The 16791-nt window shown below is 40.2% G+C and overlaps 1 protein-coding gene across 1 annotated transcript in view; it reads left to right on the forward strand.

Annotated features, from left to right (window-relative positions):
- Positions 1 to 16791, forward strand: part of ubxn4 (UBX domain protein 4) — a 61366-nt gene that overhangs the window by 26845 nt on the left and 17730 nt on the right. Inside the window, exons 8-11 of the mRNA XM_048534593.1 lie at positions 7466 to 7630; positions 8425 to 8543; positions 10488 to 10590; positions 15322 to 15453. Of these exons, the coding sequence (XP_048390550.1) occupies positions 7466 to 7630; positions 8425 to 8543; positions 10488 to 10590; positions 15322 to 15453 (519 nt within the window). The remainder of the gene's footprint in view (positions 1 to 7465; positions 7631 to 8424; positions 8544 to 10487; positions 10591 to 15321; positions 15454 to 16791) is intronic.

Raw genomic sequence — 16791 nt, forward strand, 5'->3', positions numbered from 1 at the left:
GGAGGGGAATCTGATTTTAAACTTATAGAATACTGACAGGCCTGAGTAGCGTGACGTGGAGGAGTAGTTTCCAGTGGTAGGGGAGACCAGGAACCAAGGGCACAACCTCAGGGTGAAGGGATGACCATATAGAACTGAGGAGGAGTAATTTCTTCAGCCAGAGAGTGATTAATCTGTGGAACTTGTTGCTGCAGAAGTCTTTGGAGGCCAGGTCGTTAAGTGTATTTGTAAGAGGACCAAGGGTTACAGTCAGAACACAGAATAGGATCAGAAAACATATCAGCTATGATGGAGAGATGGGCAGACCCGATGGACCGAATGGCCTAATTTCACTCCTGTGTGTTCAGTTCTAATTGCACAGGTATGCCATGTATGCAAAGAGTAAAACAAATCCAACCAGCCCAGTTAGCACCCCATCGGATAATGCATGATCATCAGTAAACATAGAACGTTACAGCACAGTACAGGCCCTTCGGCCCTCGATGTGCCGACCTGTCATACCGATCTCAAGCCCATCTAATCTACACTATTCCATGTACGTCCATATACTTATCCAATGACCACTTAAATGTACCCAAAGTTGGCGAATCTACTACCGTTGCAGGCAAAGCGTTCCACTCCCTTACTACTCTGAGTAAAGAAACTACCTCTGACATCTGTCCTATATCTTTCAACCCTCAATTTAAAGCTCTGCCCCTCGTGCTCGCCGTCACCATCCTAGGAAAAAGGCTCTCCCTATCCATCCTATCTAACCCTCTGATTATTTTGTATGTTTCAATTAAGTCACCTCTCACCCTTCTTCTCTCTAATGAAAACAGCCTCAAGTCCCTCAGCCTCTCCTCGTAAAACCTTCCCTCCATACCAGGCAACATCCTAGTAAATCTCCTCTGCACCCTTTCCAAAGCTTCCACATCCTTCTTATAATGCGGTGACCAGAACTGTGCACAATACTCCAAGTGCAGCCGCACCAGAGTTTTGTACAGCTTCACCATAACCTCTTGGTTCCGGAACTCGATCCCTTTATTAATAAAAGCTAAAACACTGTATGCCTTCTTAACAGCCCTGTCAACCTGGGTGGCAACTTTCAAGGATCTGTGTACATGGACACTGAGATCTCTCTGCTCATCTACACTACTAAGAATCTTACCGTTAGCCCTGTACTTTGCATTCTGGTTACTCCTACCAAAGTCCATCACCTCACACTTGTCTGCATTAAACTCCATTTGCCACCTCTCAGCCCAGCTCTGCAGCTTATCTACGTCTCTCTGCAACCTATAGCATCCTTCGTCACTATCCACAACTCCACTGACCTTCGTGTCGTCTGCAAATTTACTAACCCATCCTTCTACGCCCTCATCCAGGTCATTTATAAAAATGACAAACAGCAGTGGTCCCAACACCGACCCTTGGGGTACACCACTAGTAACTGCGCTCCAGGATGAACATTTCCCATCAACGATCACCCTCTGCCTTCTTTGAGCAAGCCAATTTCCGATCCAAACTGCTATATCTCCCACAATTCCATTCCTCCGCATTTTGTACAATAGCCTATTGTGGGTAACCTTGTCGAATGCCTTGCTGATATCCATATACACCACATCAACCGGTTTACTCTCATCTACCTGTTTGGCCACCTCAATAAGGTTTGTGAGGCACGACCTTCCCTTCACAAAACCGTGCTAACTATCCCTAATCAAATTATTCTTTTCTAAATGATTATAAATCCTATCCCTTATAACCTTTTCCAACACTTTACCAACAACTGAGGTAAGGCTCACTGGTCTATAATTACCAGGATTGTCTCTACTCCCCATCTTGAACAGGGGAACCACATTTGCTATCCTCCAGTTTTCTGGCACTATTCCTGTAGACAATGACGAGTTAAAGATCAATGCCAAAGGCTCAGCAATCTCCTCCCTGGCTTCCCAGAGGATCTGAGGATAAATCCCATCCGGCCCAGGGGACTTATCTATCTTTTCACACTCTGTAGGATTTCTAATACCTCTTCCTTGTGAACCTCAATCCCACCTAGACTTGTAGCCTGTATCTCCGTATTCTCCTCAACAACACTGTTGCTTTCTAGAGTGAATACTGTTGAAAATTATTCATTGAGCGCTTCTCCTTTCTCATCTGACTCCACACACAACTTACCACTACTATCCTTGATTAGGCCTAATCTCACTCTTGTCATTCTTTTATTCCTTAAATACCTATAGAAAGCCTTAGGGTTTACCCTGATCCTATCCATCAACAACTTCTCATGTCTCCTCCTGGCTCTTCTGAGCTCTCTCTTTAGGCCTTTCCTGGCTACCTCGTAGTCCTCAAGTGCCCGAACTGAGCCTTCACATCTCATCCTAACATAAGCCTTGTTCTTCCTCTTGACCAGAGATTCCACCTCCTTCGTAAGCCACGGCTCCCGCACTCTAAAGCTTCCTCCCTGCCTGACAGGTACACACTTATCTAGGACACACAGGAGCTTTTCCTTGAATAAGCTCCACATTTCTAATGTGCCCATCCCCTGCAGTTTCCTTCCCCATCCTATGCTCCCTAAATCTTGCCTAATTTCATCGTAATTGCTGTTCCCCCAGCTATAACTCTTGCCCAGTTGTACACACCTATCCCTTTCCATCACTAAAGTAAACATAACTGAATTGTGATCGCTATCACCAAAGTGCTCACCTACTTCCAAATCTAACAGCTGGCCAGGCTCATTACCCAGTACCTAATCTAATGTGGCTTCGCCCCTTGTTGGCCGATCTACATACTGTGTCAGGAAGCCCCCCTGTACACACTGGACAAAAACTGACCCATCTGTAGTACTCAAACTTTAGTGTTCCCAGTCAATATTTCGAAAGTTGATGTCCCCCATGACAACTACCCTGTCTCTCTCACTCCTATCAAGAATCATCTTTGCCATCCTTTCCTCTACACCTCTGGAACTATTGGAGGCCTATAGAAAACTCCCAACAGGGTGACCTCTCCTTTCCTGTTTCTAACCTCAGCCCATACTACCTCAGTTGACGAGTCCCCAAATATCCTTTCTGCAACTGTAATACTGTCCTTGACCAACAATGCCACACCTCTGCCCCTTTTACCATCTTCTCTGTTCTTACTGAAACATCTAAATCCCGGAACCTGCAACAACCATTCCTGTCCCTGCTCTATCCATGTCTCCGAAATGGCCACAACATCGAAGTCCCAGGTGCCAACCCATGCTGCAAGTTCACCTACCTTATTCCGGATGCTCCTGTCATTGAAGTAGACACACTTCAAACCAACGTCTTGCTTGCCAGTGCCATCTTGCTTCCCTGAAACTTTATTTCGGACCATAAAGTGATGGAAGGTGTCATTAAGAGTACTTTCAAGCAGTGTCTGCTCAGCTATAACTCTGCTGATGGACACCTAATTTGGGTCTGCAAGAACCGCACTGCTCCTGACCTCATAATTACGACTTTGGTTCAACCATGGACAAAAGAGCTGTATTCCAGAAGTGTGGTGAGAGTGCGGTCCTTGACACAGCCTCATTCCCACGAGTGTGGTATCAAGGAGTCCTAGCAAAACTGGAATCACTGGGTTCAAGGGGGAAAACTCTCCACTAGCTGGAATTAGACCTGACACGTAGGATCAGTATGGTTGCCGTTGTTGGGGCTCATTCATTTCAGTTCCAGGATATCTCTGCAGATGTTCTTCAAGTAGTGTCCTTGGCCCAACCATCTTCAGCTGCTTCATCGATGATTTATCTTCCATCATAAGGACAGCAGTGTGAACTATCGTTGATGATTGTGCAATGGTCAGCACCATTCACAACTCCTCGGATAATAAAACATGCAACAGTATCCAGGCTTGGGCTGACAAGTGGCAAGAAACATTTGTACCCCTCAAATACCAAGCAAAGGCAGTCTCCAATAAGAGATGTTCTAACCACTGCCCCTTGACTTTCAATGGTGTTAGCATCACTGAACCTCCCATTATTAACATCTTTTGGGTTACCATTGACCAAAAACTCAACTTGGCTCACCACGTAAACACTGGCTACAAGAACAGATCAAAGACTCTGATTACTGCAGAAAGTAACTCACCCCTGACTCCCTGGAGATTATCCATCATCTACAAGGCTTGTTAGGAGTGTGAATGAATACTACCCACATGCCTGACTGGGTGCAGCGCCAACAGCACTCAAGAAGCTTAAAGCTATCCACTTGATTGGCACTGCTTCTACTCCTTTTATGTTCAATTGCAGTATGTATGATTGACAAGATACAGTGCAGAAACTCACCTAAGATCTTTAGCCTGCGCCTTCCAAACCCAAACACGTGTTTCGAGGGACCGAGGCTGTAGACACCTGGGAACACCGCCATCAGCATGTTCCCCTCCAAGCCACTCACCATCCTGTCTTGGAAATATATCGCCATTCCTTTAGCATCGGTGGAGCAAAATCCTGGAATGCCCTCCCTCAGGGATAATTTGGGTCTGCTTACAGCATGTGGACTACAACAGTTCAAGAAGGCAGCTCGCCACCACCACCTCAAGATCAGCTATAGACAGGCAATAAATGTCAGCCAGCCAATGATGCTCACATTCCCCTCGGTGAATAAAAATAAATCAGGTCTGAGCTCTGTGGCCCTGCTGTGTCTTGTCATGAATGGTGGTGGTAATTAAAAATCATAAGAGGAGGAGGGTCTGTAGGTACTTGCATCCATGAGAATGGGGAGCCCAGTGCATTGGCACAAAAGACGAGGCTGAAACGTTTGCATCCACCTTCAGCAGAAGTACCAAATGGATGATCCATCTCTGCCTCCTGAGCATCACAGATGCCAGTCTTTCGCTAATTCACTGCATATGACATCAAGAAATGGCTGAAAACGCTGGATATTGCAAACAACCTTGATACATCCCATCAATGGTTTAAAAACAACATTTTCCAGAAATCCATAATCAAGCTGTTCAAATATGGGAACACACTGGCATCCACCCAACAATGTGAGCAATTACCCAGGTACATAAAAAGCAGTGCTAACCCAACCTGGCAGACATCAGTAAAGTTCTGGTAAGGATTGATGACCGTAGTACTAAATAGCACTTAGTCAGCAATGACCTGCGCATTGACATAGTTTGTTTTCAGCTCCTAACCTCATTGCTGTTTTCTTCCAAAAATGGAAAAAGAGCCTCACTCGAGAGGAAGTAACAGTGATTGTCCTTGATCATATCCTTTGGATCCTGAACCAAACTGAAGTCAATGGGAATTGGGAAGTTTGTCAAGTCAAAGCATCCTCAATTGCTTCATCAATGACCTCCCCTCCAACATAAGGGCAGAAATGGGAATGTTTGCCACTGAATACTGTTCAGCAGCATTTGTGACTTCTCAGGTACTGCATTGTCCATATGCAGCAAGACCTGAACAACATCCAAGCTTGGACTGATGAGCTGCAAGTAACGTTAAAGCTACACAAATAGCAGGGGATCACCATTTCCAACAAGAGAGAATCTAGCCATTGGCTTTTGCCATTCAATGACCATCACTGGAACCCTGTTGTGAACATCCTAGGGATTGAAATTGACCAGAAACTGAGCTGGACCAGCCATGTAAACACCAGCCAGAAAAGTAGGTTGGAGATTGGGAAACACTGTCCACCATCCACAAGGCACAATTCAGGAGTGTGATGGAGTGCTGTCCGCTTGTCTGGATGAGAACAACTCTGACAGTACTCTAGAAGTTAAACACCATCCAGGACAAAATAAGCTTCATAATGTGCACTCCATTCACCATCAACTCACAGTGGCTGCGTTTTGTATCATCTGTGTGATCCACCATAACAACTTTCTAAGGCTCCTTTGGCACTCCCTCGATATGGATAATCTCTGTCACCAAGAAGGACAAGCAGAAGATTAATGGGAACACCATCACCTGCGTGTTCCCCTCTGAGGTCATTACTGTTCTATGGGTGTACCTACATCCCAAGGACTGCAACTATTCAAGATGTCAACTCCCTGCTACTTCACAAGATAAACACTGGCCTAGCTAGAGATGCTCAACCCATGAACAAATAAATTTACAAAAAATTACAATTTATTGAGGTTTTCAGATTTTTGAATGCCGGTTTAAAATATAATTGACCTAAAAAGAACCTAGAAATTTTAGGTTATTTTTGAAAAACATGGATAATATGATTTATGCTGTAAGAGCAAAATCATCCATCTCAGCTTTTAACGGTTTCTTGTAAGTTCAGCCTGGCTTTCTCTGAAAGAGCTTAGAGTTTGTTTTAGTTATGAATTGCACTACAATGTAAAAATTTCTCTTGAAACTGTCAGATAACTGAATAAATTTGCACACCTTCACAAAGGGCAGTTATTTTAACCTGACACCTTCAATGATGATGTTGCATTGATCCAGCTCTCTTCTCCACCGCCCACCCCCAACTGCTTTGAAAATAAAAATAACTACTGTTGGTTTTTTAGGAAGTTTTGCGTTTCACCATTATCTACCTATTTGAAATAATTGCCACAACTGTGAAAACAAATACGTGTTGCCTTGTATTTTGGATACTTCGATTCTTGTTGACCAATTGCATCAAAATCTGCAAGTACAGAAGAGCTGCTTAGTACAGTTCCGTCATCTGAAAAACTTACATTAGAGTGTATAATGGCTTGAAATAAGAGAGTTTCACCCACAGAGTATAAAGAAGTATAGCTATTGTTTATTTGCTGTCAAAGTAGGTTTTATAGCTATCTGAGTCCATTCTAAAAAGTAGGAAAATCTTGTCATGACGTAAGGTGCTTAGAATTACAATTTTAACATCACTGGAGCTAGCTGTTCTCAACTTAAGCATAGAGTGGTGCATTTTATTATCCTACACTAATGTGTGGTAGATTTGAACTTGCTTGTATTTACTCAACTCCTGTGGCATTGCTTGTGCTATTTTTGATATGTTCATTTATAATATGTAATAGAGTACACCAGGACTACTACTTTAATATTTTTTTCCCCCCAAGTATCTTAAGGAAGTGTTGGTCATACAACTTCTTCAAATTAATGATTACACCTACCTTTTCATGGAAAATTTTCATCAGTGCTTTGGGTTATTGTATGTTCAAATAGCTGTGTATTTCCTCTTTCTGAATTAAGTCCAAAATGTAAAGAAAGATGGTAGGTAGGAAAAGGGAAGAAGGGCAGTACTAGATATTCCCAAACCTGTGGAACAAAGGATAAGCAATGGTTTTGGGTATTGTTGATAGTCAAGTATTCTCATTATTTCTTACAAAGCAGGAAAATACCCTGTTTTATGATGATTTTCAACAATTACACTGCAGTAGTTATGAAGGATACCAGCATTTGGTGCTCTTTAAACTGTGTAGACTTCACTTGTCTCACTTTGTCTAAGAGAAAAAGAAAGTTAAAATATATTAAATTTAACTTGTAAAATTATTGAAGCCTTGTTTTATAACTGTTTCAAACATATCTTTTCAGAATGAAATTAAAGTTGAAATTGAGCGTAGGAAAGTTGGCAAGGAAATGGTGGAATTCAAAAGAAAACAAGAGGAAGACAGGACAAAAAGAATGCTTGAGGAACGAAGCCGAGATAAAGAAGAAGAGCGTTTAGCACGAGAAAGAATAAGACAGCAGATTGCATTGGTTTGTGCTTTGACAATTAAGAATCTTGTTTAATTCCTTAACTAAGTTTTGAAATTCTGCCCTACGTAAAAGCCAAACATCACTGTTTAGGAGAACATATTTAGTCTCCATCTATCTCACAGCTTCAGCGCGGCCAAAGTCTTCTCATCTATTTAAGAAGGTAAGATGGTCTAATCAGTGGTTGCATCTTTGGATAGCATTATCACAATGTTACATTCAGCATATCCGAAGATGCATTTAACTGAAGTGAAATGGTAGTGTTCCAATTATTCTCTCTTGTGTAGGCAGTAGTCCACAACAGCAATGCCAGTTGAAACAGGAATTCAAACCTGGAAGAGGCTCTGTTCTGGAACTACTGGTTGTACGCAAAGTGATGTGCCAGTTAATTTAATCATATAAAGATTGTAACAAAATAGATTTTTAAAAACGGGACTAATGAGTACTCCGTAAAATTTTCCAACTCTACTTATTTCTGAATCCCTTCTCTGTGATCATACCCAGATTTGTTTTGGAGTCATACTATCTTTTCCTTAAATTTATCAAAAATAGAATCCACAGATATGAGGCTTTAAAGCAAAATTATTTATTTTTGAATTTAATGGAATTTTTCCCCCACTTGGCTGACAAAAATATAACAATGTTTAGGATGCTGTCTGTCAAAAATTAAATTGTTTAATATGTAAAGCTTTGGTATGAGGAAGGTCATGAATGTTATACAATGATTTATGCAAAAGTAGATGAACCAGTGAAATGAACAATATTTAGTAATAACTGGAAAGAATTTTCCTTATTAGGACCGTGCAGAGAGAGCTGCACGCTATGCAAAGACGAAAGAAGAAGCTGAAGTTGCCAAAAGAGCAGCTGAGATGCAGAGGCAGGCCAATGTAGATGCAAAGAGCAAAAAGGAAAGAAGGTATTGCATTCAATGAAACCTATCTAAATGTGTACATTTAATAAACACCGAAAGAACTGTAGATACTAGAAATTCGAAACAAAAACCGAAATTGCTGGAAAAGCTCAGCAGCCCTGGCAGCATCTGTGAAGAGAAATCAGTTAACATTTCAAGCCCAGTGACCCTTCCTCCGAATGGAGGACGTTCTGACCAGTTCTGAAGAATGGTCAGTGGACCCAAAATGTTAACTGATTAGGCTAACAGGTGCTGCCAGACCTATGAGATTTTCCAGAAGTTTCTATTTTTGTATGTACATTTAACATTTGGTATTCATTTTTAGGCTGAGTTCAGTCTTTGAACAAGAGACTGTTTGCTTGAAAATTTACCTGGAATGTTCCCTCTAACATCACTTTGTTAGATATTAAGGGAGTTAGGTTTTACTCCTTTGCTCTCCATTTCCCACTCTATTTCACAAATATAATTCAGCTCCAAGCAGATTTTCTGTTCTGGATTGGGACTTCACCAGTTCAGATGCACATCCTGATCTCATGCTATATAGTGATCAGTCACTTAATATGGATTTAAGCTGGATTTGCTACTGAATGGCCAGATGGTTACAAATGCCACCATTTAGGAATGATGGATGTGCTGTCAAAGCTTTAAGGATAATTTGTAGCCTTCCATTCCTGAATGTGCTGTCACATTAAGGAGGGAAAGGAGCCACTTTTCATGTTGAGATCAATGTTTTTATATATTTGAAGTGAAAATGAGTAGAGGTGCAGGACCACCATTGTGGTGAGCAGCCCTTCCAGAGGATTACATGGTCACAACTATAACCAGATAAGCATTTGAAGAGGTGGTAGGCACATGGGGAAGATCTTAACTGGGTTGCTCCTCTCCGTCCCCAGTCTATCGCCAAGAGGAAGCATTAAGACATCAGAAATGCTCTTGATGTTGCATATGGGTAGCCATAGATGGCTGCTTTCCCACCAAATTCAGTCTCACTTTAAAAAAAATAGTTTGGGGCTAGGATTACACCACAGCCCATCCTGGGTTGTAACTCGTGGCCATTAAGAATACAGCAGTGTAATGTAGCAAGAACACAAGGTAGTGTGTGTCAGTACTAAGGAAGCTCTGGACTTTGCCAGACCTAAGGGACAGGAGAACTGTGTTTAGGGGAAGTTAAACTTAAGTGACAGAATTTATGCAGGAAAAGTACTTAGTTTATTTGTCAATTATTCAACAAAGATACATTGTAAAAACATACCACATTCAGAAAAACAAAACTGTAAATGAACTGGTGTTAACGTTATCGTCATCATTCAGCAAACTTGGAATCCTAAATAGAAAAGCCCTGATTAGAAACCCATTCTCTTGCTGTTTTTATCTGAGGCATACAAGGTGTGAACATTATTTAGTTTTAAAAAAAAAATAATTTCTGAGGTCAAAAGCAACGCAGTACATATAGATCTGTTTCACTGTCAGTATCAGGAATTCAACCTGTATTGTAAAGTGCTACAGAGCAAATTACGAAGTTACTTTTTAAAAAAAATTATTAATTAAACATTTAAATATGCTAAATAAACATTGAAAATGTTACAAGTACTAAATTAAATCTTTGGATAAATATCATAAAACTATTTTACATTGATAGGATGCAGACGGTTGACACTAATTTGGTACTTCTATAAATAGTGATGGGCTCCAACTGGATTTGAAGTTTGAGATTCATATGTTGATTTTTATCTCTTTGAAGGTGTGTGAAGATTGCTTCCTATTTTAGCATTCTTCAGGCTTTCTGAAGAGTAAAATTGAGCTTCTATTTGTAATGTCATGAGAACCTGTTCAGATATTGATCAGCCTTAATATATTTGCATTTTCAATATGGTGAGTCTGAACTTGGAGTTACTTAGTCAGAAATAGTCTTATTACAAGTTGGTTAAAATGCTGTCTTTTGTCTTGTAGCAATATGTGCCGAATCCAGTTTAGACTCCCTGATGGATCTTCCTTTACAAACCAATTCTCAGCGGTAGCCACTTTATTAGAAGCGAGACAGTTTGCAGAATCGGTAAAAACAAATTGAATAAGGTTGACTTTTTATTTGTTGAATTGTGTGGATCCTCATTTGAAGCTGTGCCCATGCCTTACATTTTCATTATCTTATCCCTCATTGCACTGGCTTTTCCCACAACTTCCTGCTGATTGATAGTAATTAAACTTCCCTATCCTATCACTGTTGCTTTTCATTCCAAAGCATTTTGATGAGACAAAGTCGCAGCACCAGGTACACACAATAATCAGATAAGACCATTAGAAATAGAAGCACAAGTAGACCATTAGCCATTTCGAAACTGCTGCACTATTCACTGAATCCATAGCTGATCTGATTGTGGACTTAACTTTCCTTCCTGTCCCCATAACACTTAATTTGTTGGTCAAAGTATTTTCTACCTCAACCTTAAATACATCCATGACCCTATCTGCTGCTTTTCTTCAGAAAAGAGATTACAAAGTGTAACAACTCTGAAAGGAAAAAAAAACTTCGTCATCTCCATTTTAACCTGTGGCAGCCACCCCCCCCCCCCCCCCCCCCCGTCTCAGTTCCAGGCTTATGCCCAAGCAGAAAATTTTCCCAGCGTTCATCCCATTAAGCCCCTTCAGAATCTTATGTTTCGACTGGATTACCTTTCATTCATTCAATTCGGAGTATAGGGCTAACCTACTCGAGCTTCCCTCGTAAGGGCTAACCTACTCGAGCTTCCCTTGTAAGACAAACCTTCCATCTCATGAATTAGTCGCGCAAACCTACCCTGAATTGCTTGCAATGAAATAGGTTCCTCCTGAGGTACGGAAGCCAAAATCCAAAATGTTGCCCTGTAGAACTCACCAACACTTTCCCTAATTTTAATATAATAATTTTATTTGTCGACCTTATCCCTTGCTATACTGATATGCTGGCCTTATGTGATGTATATACCTGGACACTGATACCTATATATCACAGACTACAGCAGCCTCTCTCCAATACGTATTTTTTTTAAAATTCTGCTTTTTACCGAAATGGAAAAGCTCACATTTTCTCATGTTATACTCCTATTTTCTACATTCCTGCACTTGCTTAACCTACGACTTTCTTTGTCCTTTTCACTGTTTGCTGTCCTCCCAACATTGTGTCATCTGCAAGTTTAGCTGTCATACATTTGGTTCCCGAATGCACATAAATAATAGTTTATTAATAGCTGGGATCACAGCACTGATTGTTATGGCATTCCGTTAGCTATAGTTTGCCAACACAAAAGAATTCTTTCTTATTGCGATCTGCTTTCTGTTAGTTAACCAATGCCCTCTTCATGCTAATTTGTAATACCTACAACACACAAACTTTTACATTGTTTAGTAATCGTTTCACTTTTTTTTGGAAATTCAGATATGTTACATGTTTTGGCTCCTCATTACCCTGTTTGTTCTTGCTCAAAGAATTCTAATAAATTAATCAAATACAATTTCCCTTTTACAATATCACATTGACTCTGAGATAATGGGAACTGCAGATGCTGGAGAATTCCAAGATAATAAAATGTGAGGCTGGATGAACACAGCAGGCCAAGCAGCATCTCAGGAGCACTGTGCTCCTGAGATGCTGCTTGGCCTGCTGTGTTCATCCAGCCTCACATTTTATTATCACATTGACTCTGTCTGATTCTGTTGTCATTTTCTAAATGTCCTGTTCATACTTCCTTAATGATTTCAAGCATTTTCCTTATGAAAGTTATTACTCAACCTAGCCTCTATTTTCCTGCTTTCCGTCTGCCTTCTTTCTTTGATTTAAATGTTACATTTGTTGTTTTCCAAAATGATGGGAGCTTTCAAAATCCAATGAATTTGGGGAAAATTACCACCACTCTGTCCATTATAATTGTTTTAGTTCTTCCCCTTTCCATATTGATTTTCAGTTCTTTTAGGATTCTTTGTGGCATTCCACTTTTTAACATTTCCACCGTTTCCTTACTTCTCATTATTAATTCTTGATTGTCATCCTGTAATGGGTCAGCATTCAATTCAGTTGTTCCTTCCATTTTTGTTTGTAGAAAATCTTATTACCTTGTCCCTATTTCTAGCTAGGTCTCTGACATAACCTATGTTCTCACTTTTTAAAATAATTGTTGATTTCTAAAATTTCTTCAGACCTCTGACCTACCATTAATCTTTGCAGAATTGTGAGCCACTTGTTTTGGCCTGATACATTGCTTAACTACTTTTGTTAGCCACAGAATAGGTCTTTGAGAATTATTTAATATATGTCTGCCACTTTTTAGGCTGCCCTACCCCTTCATTCTAGTATAAGGTTAAGTTTTAGTTCCATGTTTCTCATTCTTGAGTTCAATGTGAAATTCTAACAGGATCACTGTTGTTCAGAGGCACCTTTACAATGGGGTCACTGTTACATTTTGTGTTGTATTTTGTTGTGCAAGTATTTTTTTCTGGGACCAGGAGTAAAATTCACATCCTGATGGATTAGCAGGTTCTAAACTTTGACTCCAAAGAACAAGCTTTCATTCAGCAAATCAAAAATTAACTGTGAATTTTTGGTTCAAACGTTAAAGTTGATTGAAGTTTCTAATTTAATGTAGTGTAGCATTCCATTTGGAACCTTGGGTCAGTGAAACGTAGCTGATTAAACACATATGTTTCTATCTCTGAAGCAAGAATTTAAAGGACTATTCTAATGCTTTGGTTCTAAAACACCTCTGTCTATAAATTCCATTCACTCATCGGCCCTATTTGCCATACTCATACAGAACAGAAGCAGGCCCTTAGATCCATCATGTCTGTGCTGACCAACAACCCCAAACTATACTGATCTCATTTACCTGCACTAGGTCCACAGCCTACTACTTTCTGGTATTTTAAATGTTTGTCCAGAACTGCTTGTATGTTGCGAGAGTACTTTCCTCCCCTACCTTCTCAGGCAGCATGTTCCATACTTCCACCACTCTCTGGATGCAAAGGTTTTTCCCTCAGATCGTCTCTTAAACCACTTACTCCTGATCTTAAGCTAATGCCCTCTTGTCTTAGACATGTCTTGCACAGGAAGACAGCTTCTCACAATGTTTACCAGCTCCCAGTTAAGCAACACCTTAAAATAATTAATTGTCATTTTATGGCCCCACTTCTCTCCTTCTGTAACCTCCTCTCCAACCCTCAACCCTCTGCAACATCTGTACTCCATTGATTGTGGTATCTTCATCAAGGTTGATTTGAAATGCATCATCTTTGTTTGGCTGTACGTTTACCTGCCTGTGCGCTAAACTTCTCCACCTCCCTGCTTTCTTTCAGGCATTTCTTAAAGCCAAACTCTTTAACCAAAATCTTAGTTGTCCATCCAAAAATCTTATGTGGTTCAGTGTCATATTTTGCTTTATGATAGAATCATAAAATGATTACAGCATGGAATGAAAGTCTTACCGGAGTCACTCACCTATTCCTACTCGCCTGTCTTTTTCCCCATAGCCTGCAAATATTTTCTCTTCAGATATTTAAATATAATCAGCAATTATTAAATTCCATTTTCAAAGCCATAGTTGAATCGCCCTCCATCACGCATTCAGGCAGTACATTCTGGGTCCTAAGCACTTGTTGCGTAAAAAAATTCTTTCTTCATATTGCACTGATCCTTCGGTAGTCACCATACAGTGGTGTCCTCTGATGCTCATTTATCCCTTAAATGTAAGCAGCTTCTTTTTAGTTATGCTGCCACGATGTGTAATTATTTTGGAGACCTCTAGTGATTTCTACACAAGGAAATCTGACATCCCTGCCTGGCCTAGTCTGTTTGTGACTCCACACCCACAGTCTTTTGGGTGACAATTTATTGCCCTCTGGGCAATTAGGGATAATCAATAAATGCCAGAGACACCCATGTCCAGTCAGTGAATTAAAAAATAACTCTCTTAGCCTGTGTTTCTTAAAGGATAACAGCCCAGCTCTCCTTCCCCCCCCCCCCTCAAACCCAACCAAAGTAACTAGAATTGCTGAAATCATTCACCTGGACCCTTTCTCCATTCATTGTGATGCCTTCACGTCTTTCCTGAATTATGGTTCCCAGGGTGGAGGCTGCACTATCAAAGTTGAACCATAGTTTTATTGTGTTTTATTCAATTTATTGTAATCTTCCTTTCTGCGCCCCAGTTTGTAAACCTTAGGATTCTGCGTCCTTCATTAATTACTCAGCCCTGCAGTCTTTTTAATGGTTTGTGCACACGCACCCAGATACCTATGCTCCTGCATTCTCTTTAGAATTGCATCCTTCATTTTATAACGCCTTCTCTCATTGTCTTTGGTACCAAAATGAATCACGTAATGCTCCTCCTGAAGTGCTTCAAGATGTCTTGTTGTGTAAAATGCATTGTAGAGGTATAAATTTGTAGTTAACTAAAACAAAAACTGTGGATGCTAGAGATCTGAAAGAAGAACAGAAATTGCTGGAGAAACTCCGGTCTGGCAGCATCTATGGAGAGAAAGCAGAGTTAATGTTGCAAGCCCACTAACCTTTCAGCAGAACACTGCTTTCTCACCACAGATGCTGCCAGGCCTGCAATGTTCCTCCAGCAATTTCTGTAAATTATTGTTCATTTTTAAAATTATTTGAAATCTATTCAGTAGATCTTGCTAGGAAAATATTGTTATAGTTTTCGACAGTTTTCAGCAATTTATCACCTGATGTATCTACCTACCATTTGCACAACTGGATGATTTTATGAAAAATTCACCATGTCTGACTTAAATTCCTTTCTTGCAGCAAGTTGGTGGTATTTATGGACACTTTGAATTGGCAATAACTTTTCCAAGGAAGCAATTTACAAAGGACGATTACAGCAAAACACTGACTGAGCTGGAGTTGGTACCAAGTGCCTCAATCATCCTAGTCCCAGTATGTTTTTGAAAATGCTTTTTTTCTCCCCCAATTCTTGCTGTCTCCATCCCTATAAAGAACAATATATGAGCATGTTAAAACCAACTTAGGAATATTGAAACGAAGAAAAGGGACAGGTAGCAAAATTTAAATAGTTTGGAACTGTGTTGGAAAGACACAAGCCTCTTTGCAGTTATTACCAGAACAAAGTAATTTCTTGCTGGAAAGATAACCAATTTGTGTACATAAAATAACCCATTGAATTAAACACCACACAGAAAGTCAATAGATTAACAGTAAGTATGCGCATCCAGGAATAAGCATGTATTAGAATTCTCTCCATCTGACTTCATCTAACACCACAAAAAGACCTGAAATTTACTTGAAAAGTAATATAATATTTTTGAATTTCAAAACAGTAATATTTTTAAAGAAGTTTACAGCTGATGTACGAATTAAATGGAATATCCTTGATCTTTCTTCGAATGAAAGCGAACATCATTGCAGTAAATTTTAAAGCTGCATTTTTTTAAACTTCTGTACATTACTACCCAGTTCTACTACATTACACTTAAAACATAACTAACTTTAAAGTACATTGAATATTTCAACATTTCATGTTTGTGATTATTTTCAAGCAGTATTTTTGTGGACTTCTGAACTTGGTTGCCTGTTGAGTTTACTGATTTGTCATGTACTGGTAAAACGTGGATTTTGATGCCTTCCAAGGCACAGTTTAGATCAAATGGATTAGCAAAGATTAGAATTTAAAAATCCTGTAATGTGGCATGCTGTCCGCATTCAGCAAAACATTTCCGACACACACCATCCCTAGTAAATGATAAAGTAAAGCAAAGAACTGCGGGTGCTGGAGATGTGAAGCAAAAACAAAGTGCTGGTGAAACTCAGTATGTCTGGTAGGATGTGTGGAGAGAAAAAGGGTTGACATTTCTTGTCCAGTGAGCCTTAACCAGAACTGAGAAATGGTGGTATTTATCCTGCTTGCGGGGGAGTGGGGGGTGCAATGCAGCAGCGAGATGAATAGATGTTCACGCTCTGAAATTGTTAAACTCAATGTTCAATCTTGAAGGCCGTAAGATGCCTAGACAGAAGATGAGTTCTTGTTTCTTCAGCTTGCATTGACCTTTGCCAGAGCACTGGAGCAGACCTGACACACACATGTCAACATGGAAACACAGTGGTGTGTTGAAGTGGCAGGCAACTGGAAGCTAGGGGTCATTTTTATGGACAAAGGGAGATCTTCGGCCAGGTAGTCACCCAGTCTACATTTTATCTCCCCAGTGTAGGGGAGCCCTTACATTGTGTGCAGTGAATTCTGTAAACCAGATTGAATGA

The sequence above is a fragment of the Stegostoma tigrinum genome, chromosome 7 (genome assembly GCF_030684315.1).
Source record: "Stegostoma tigrinum isolate sSteTig4 chromosome 7, sSteTig4.hap1, whole genome shotgun sequence".
Taxonomy (NCBI): Eukaryota; Metazoa; Chordata; class Chondrichthyes; order Orectolobiformes; family Stegostomatidae; genus Stegostoma; species Stegostoma tigrinum.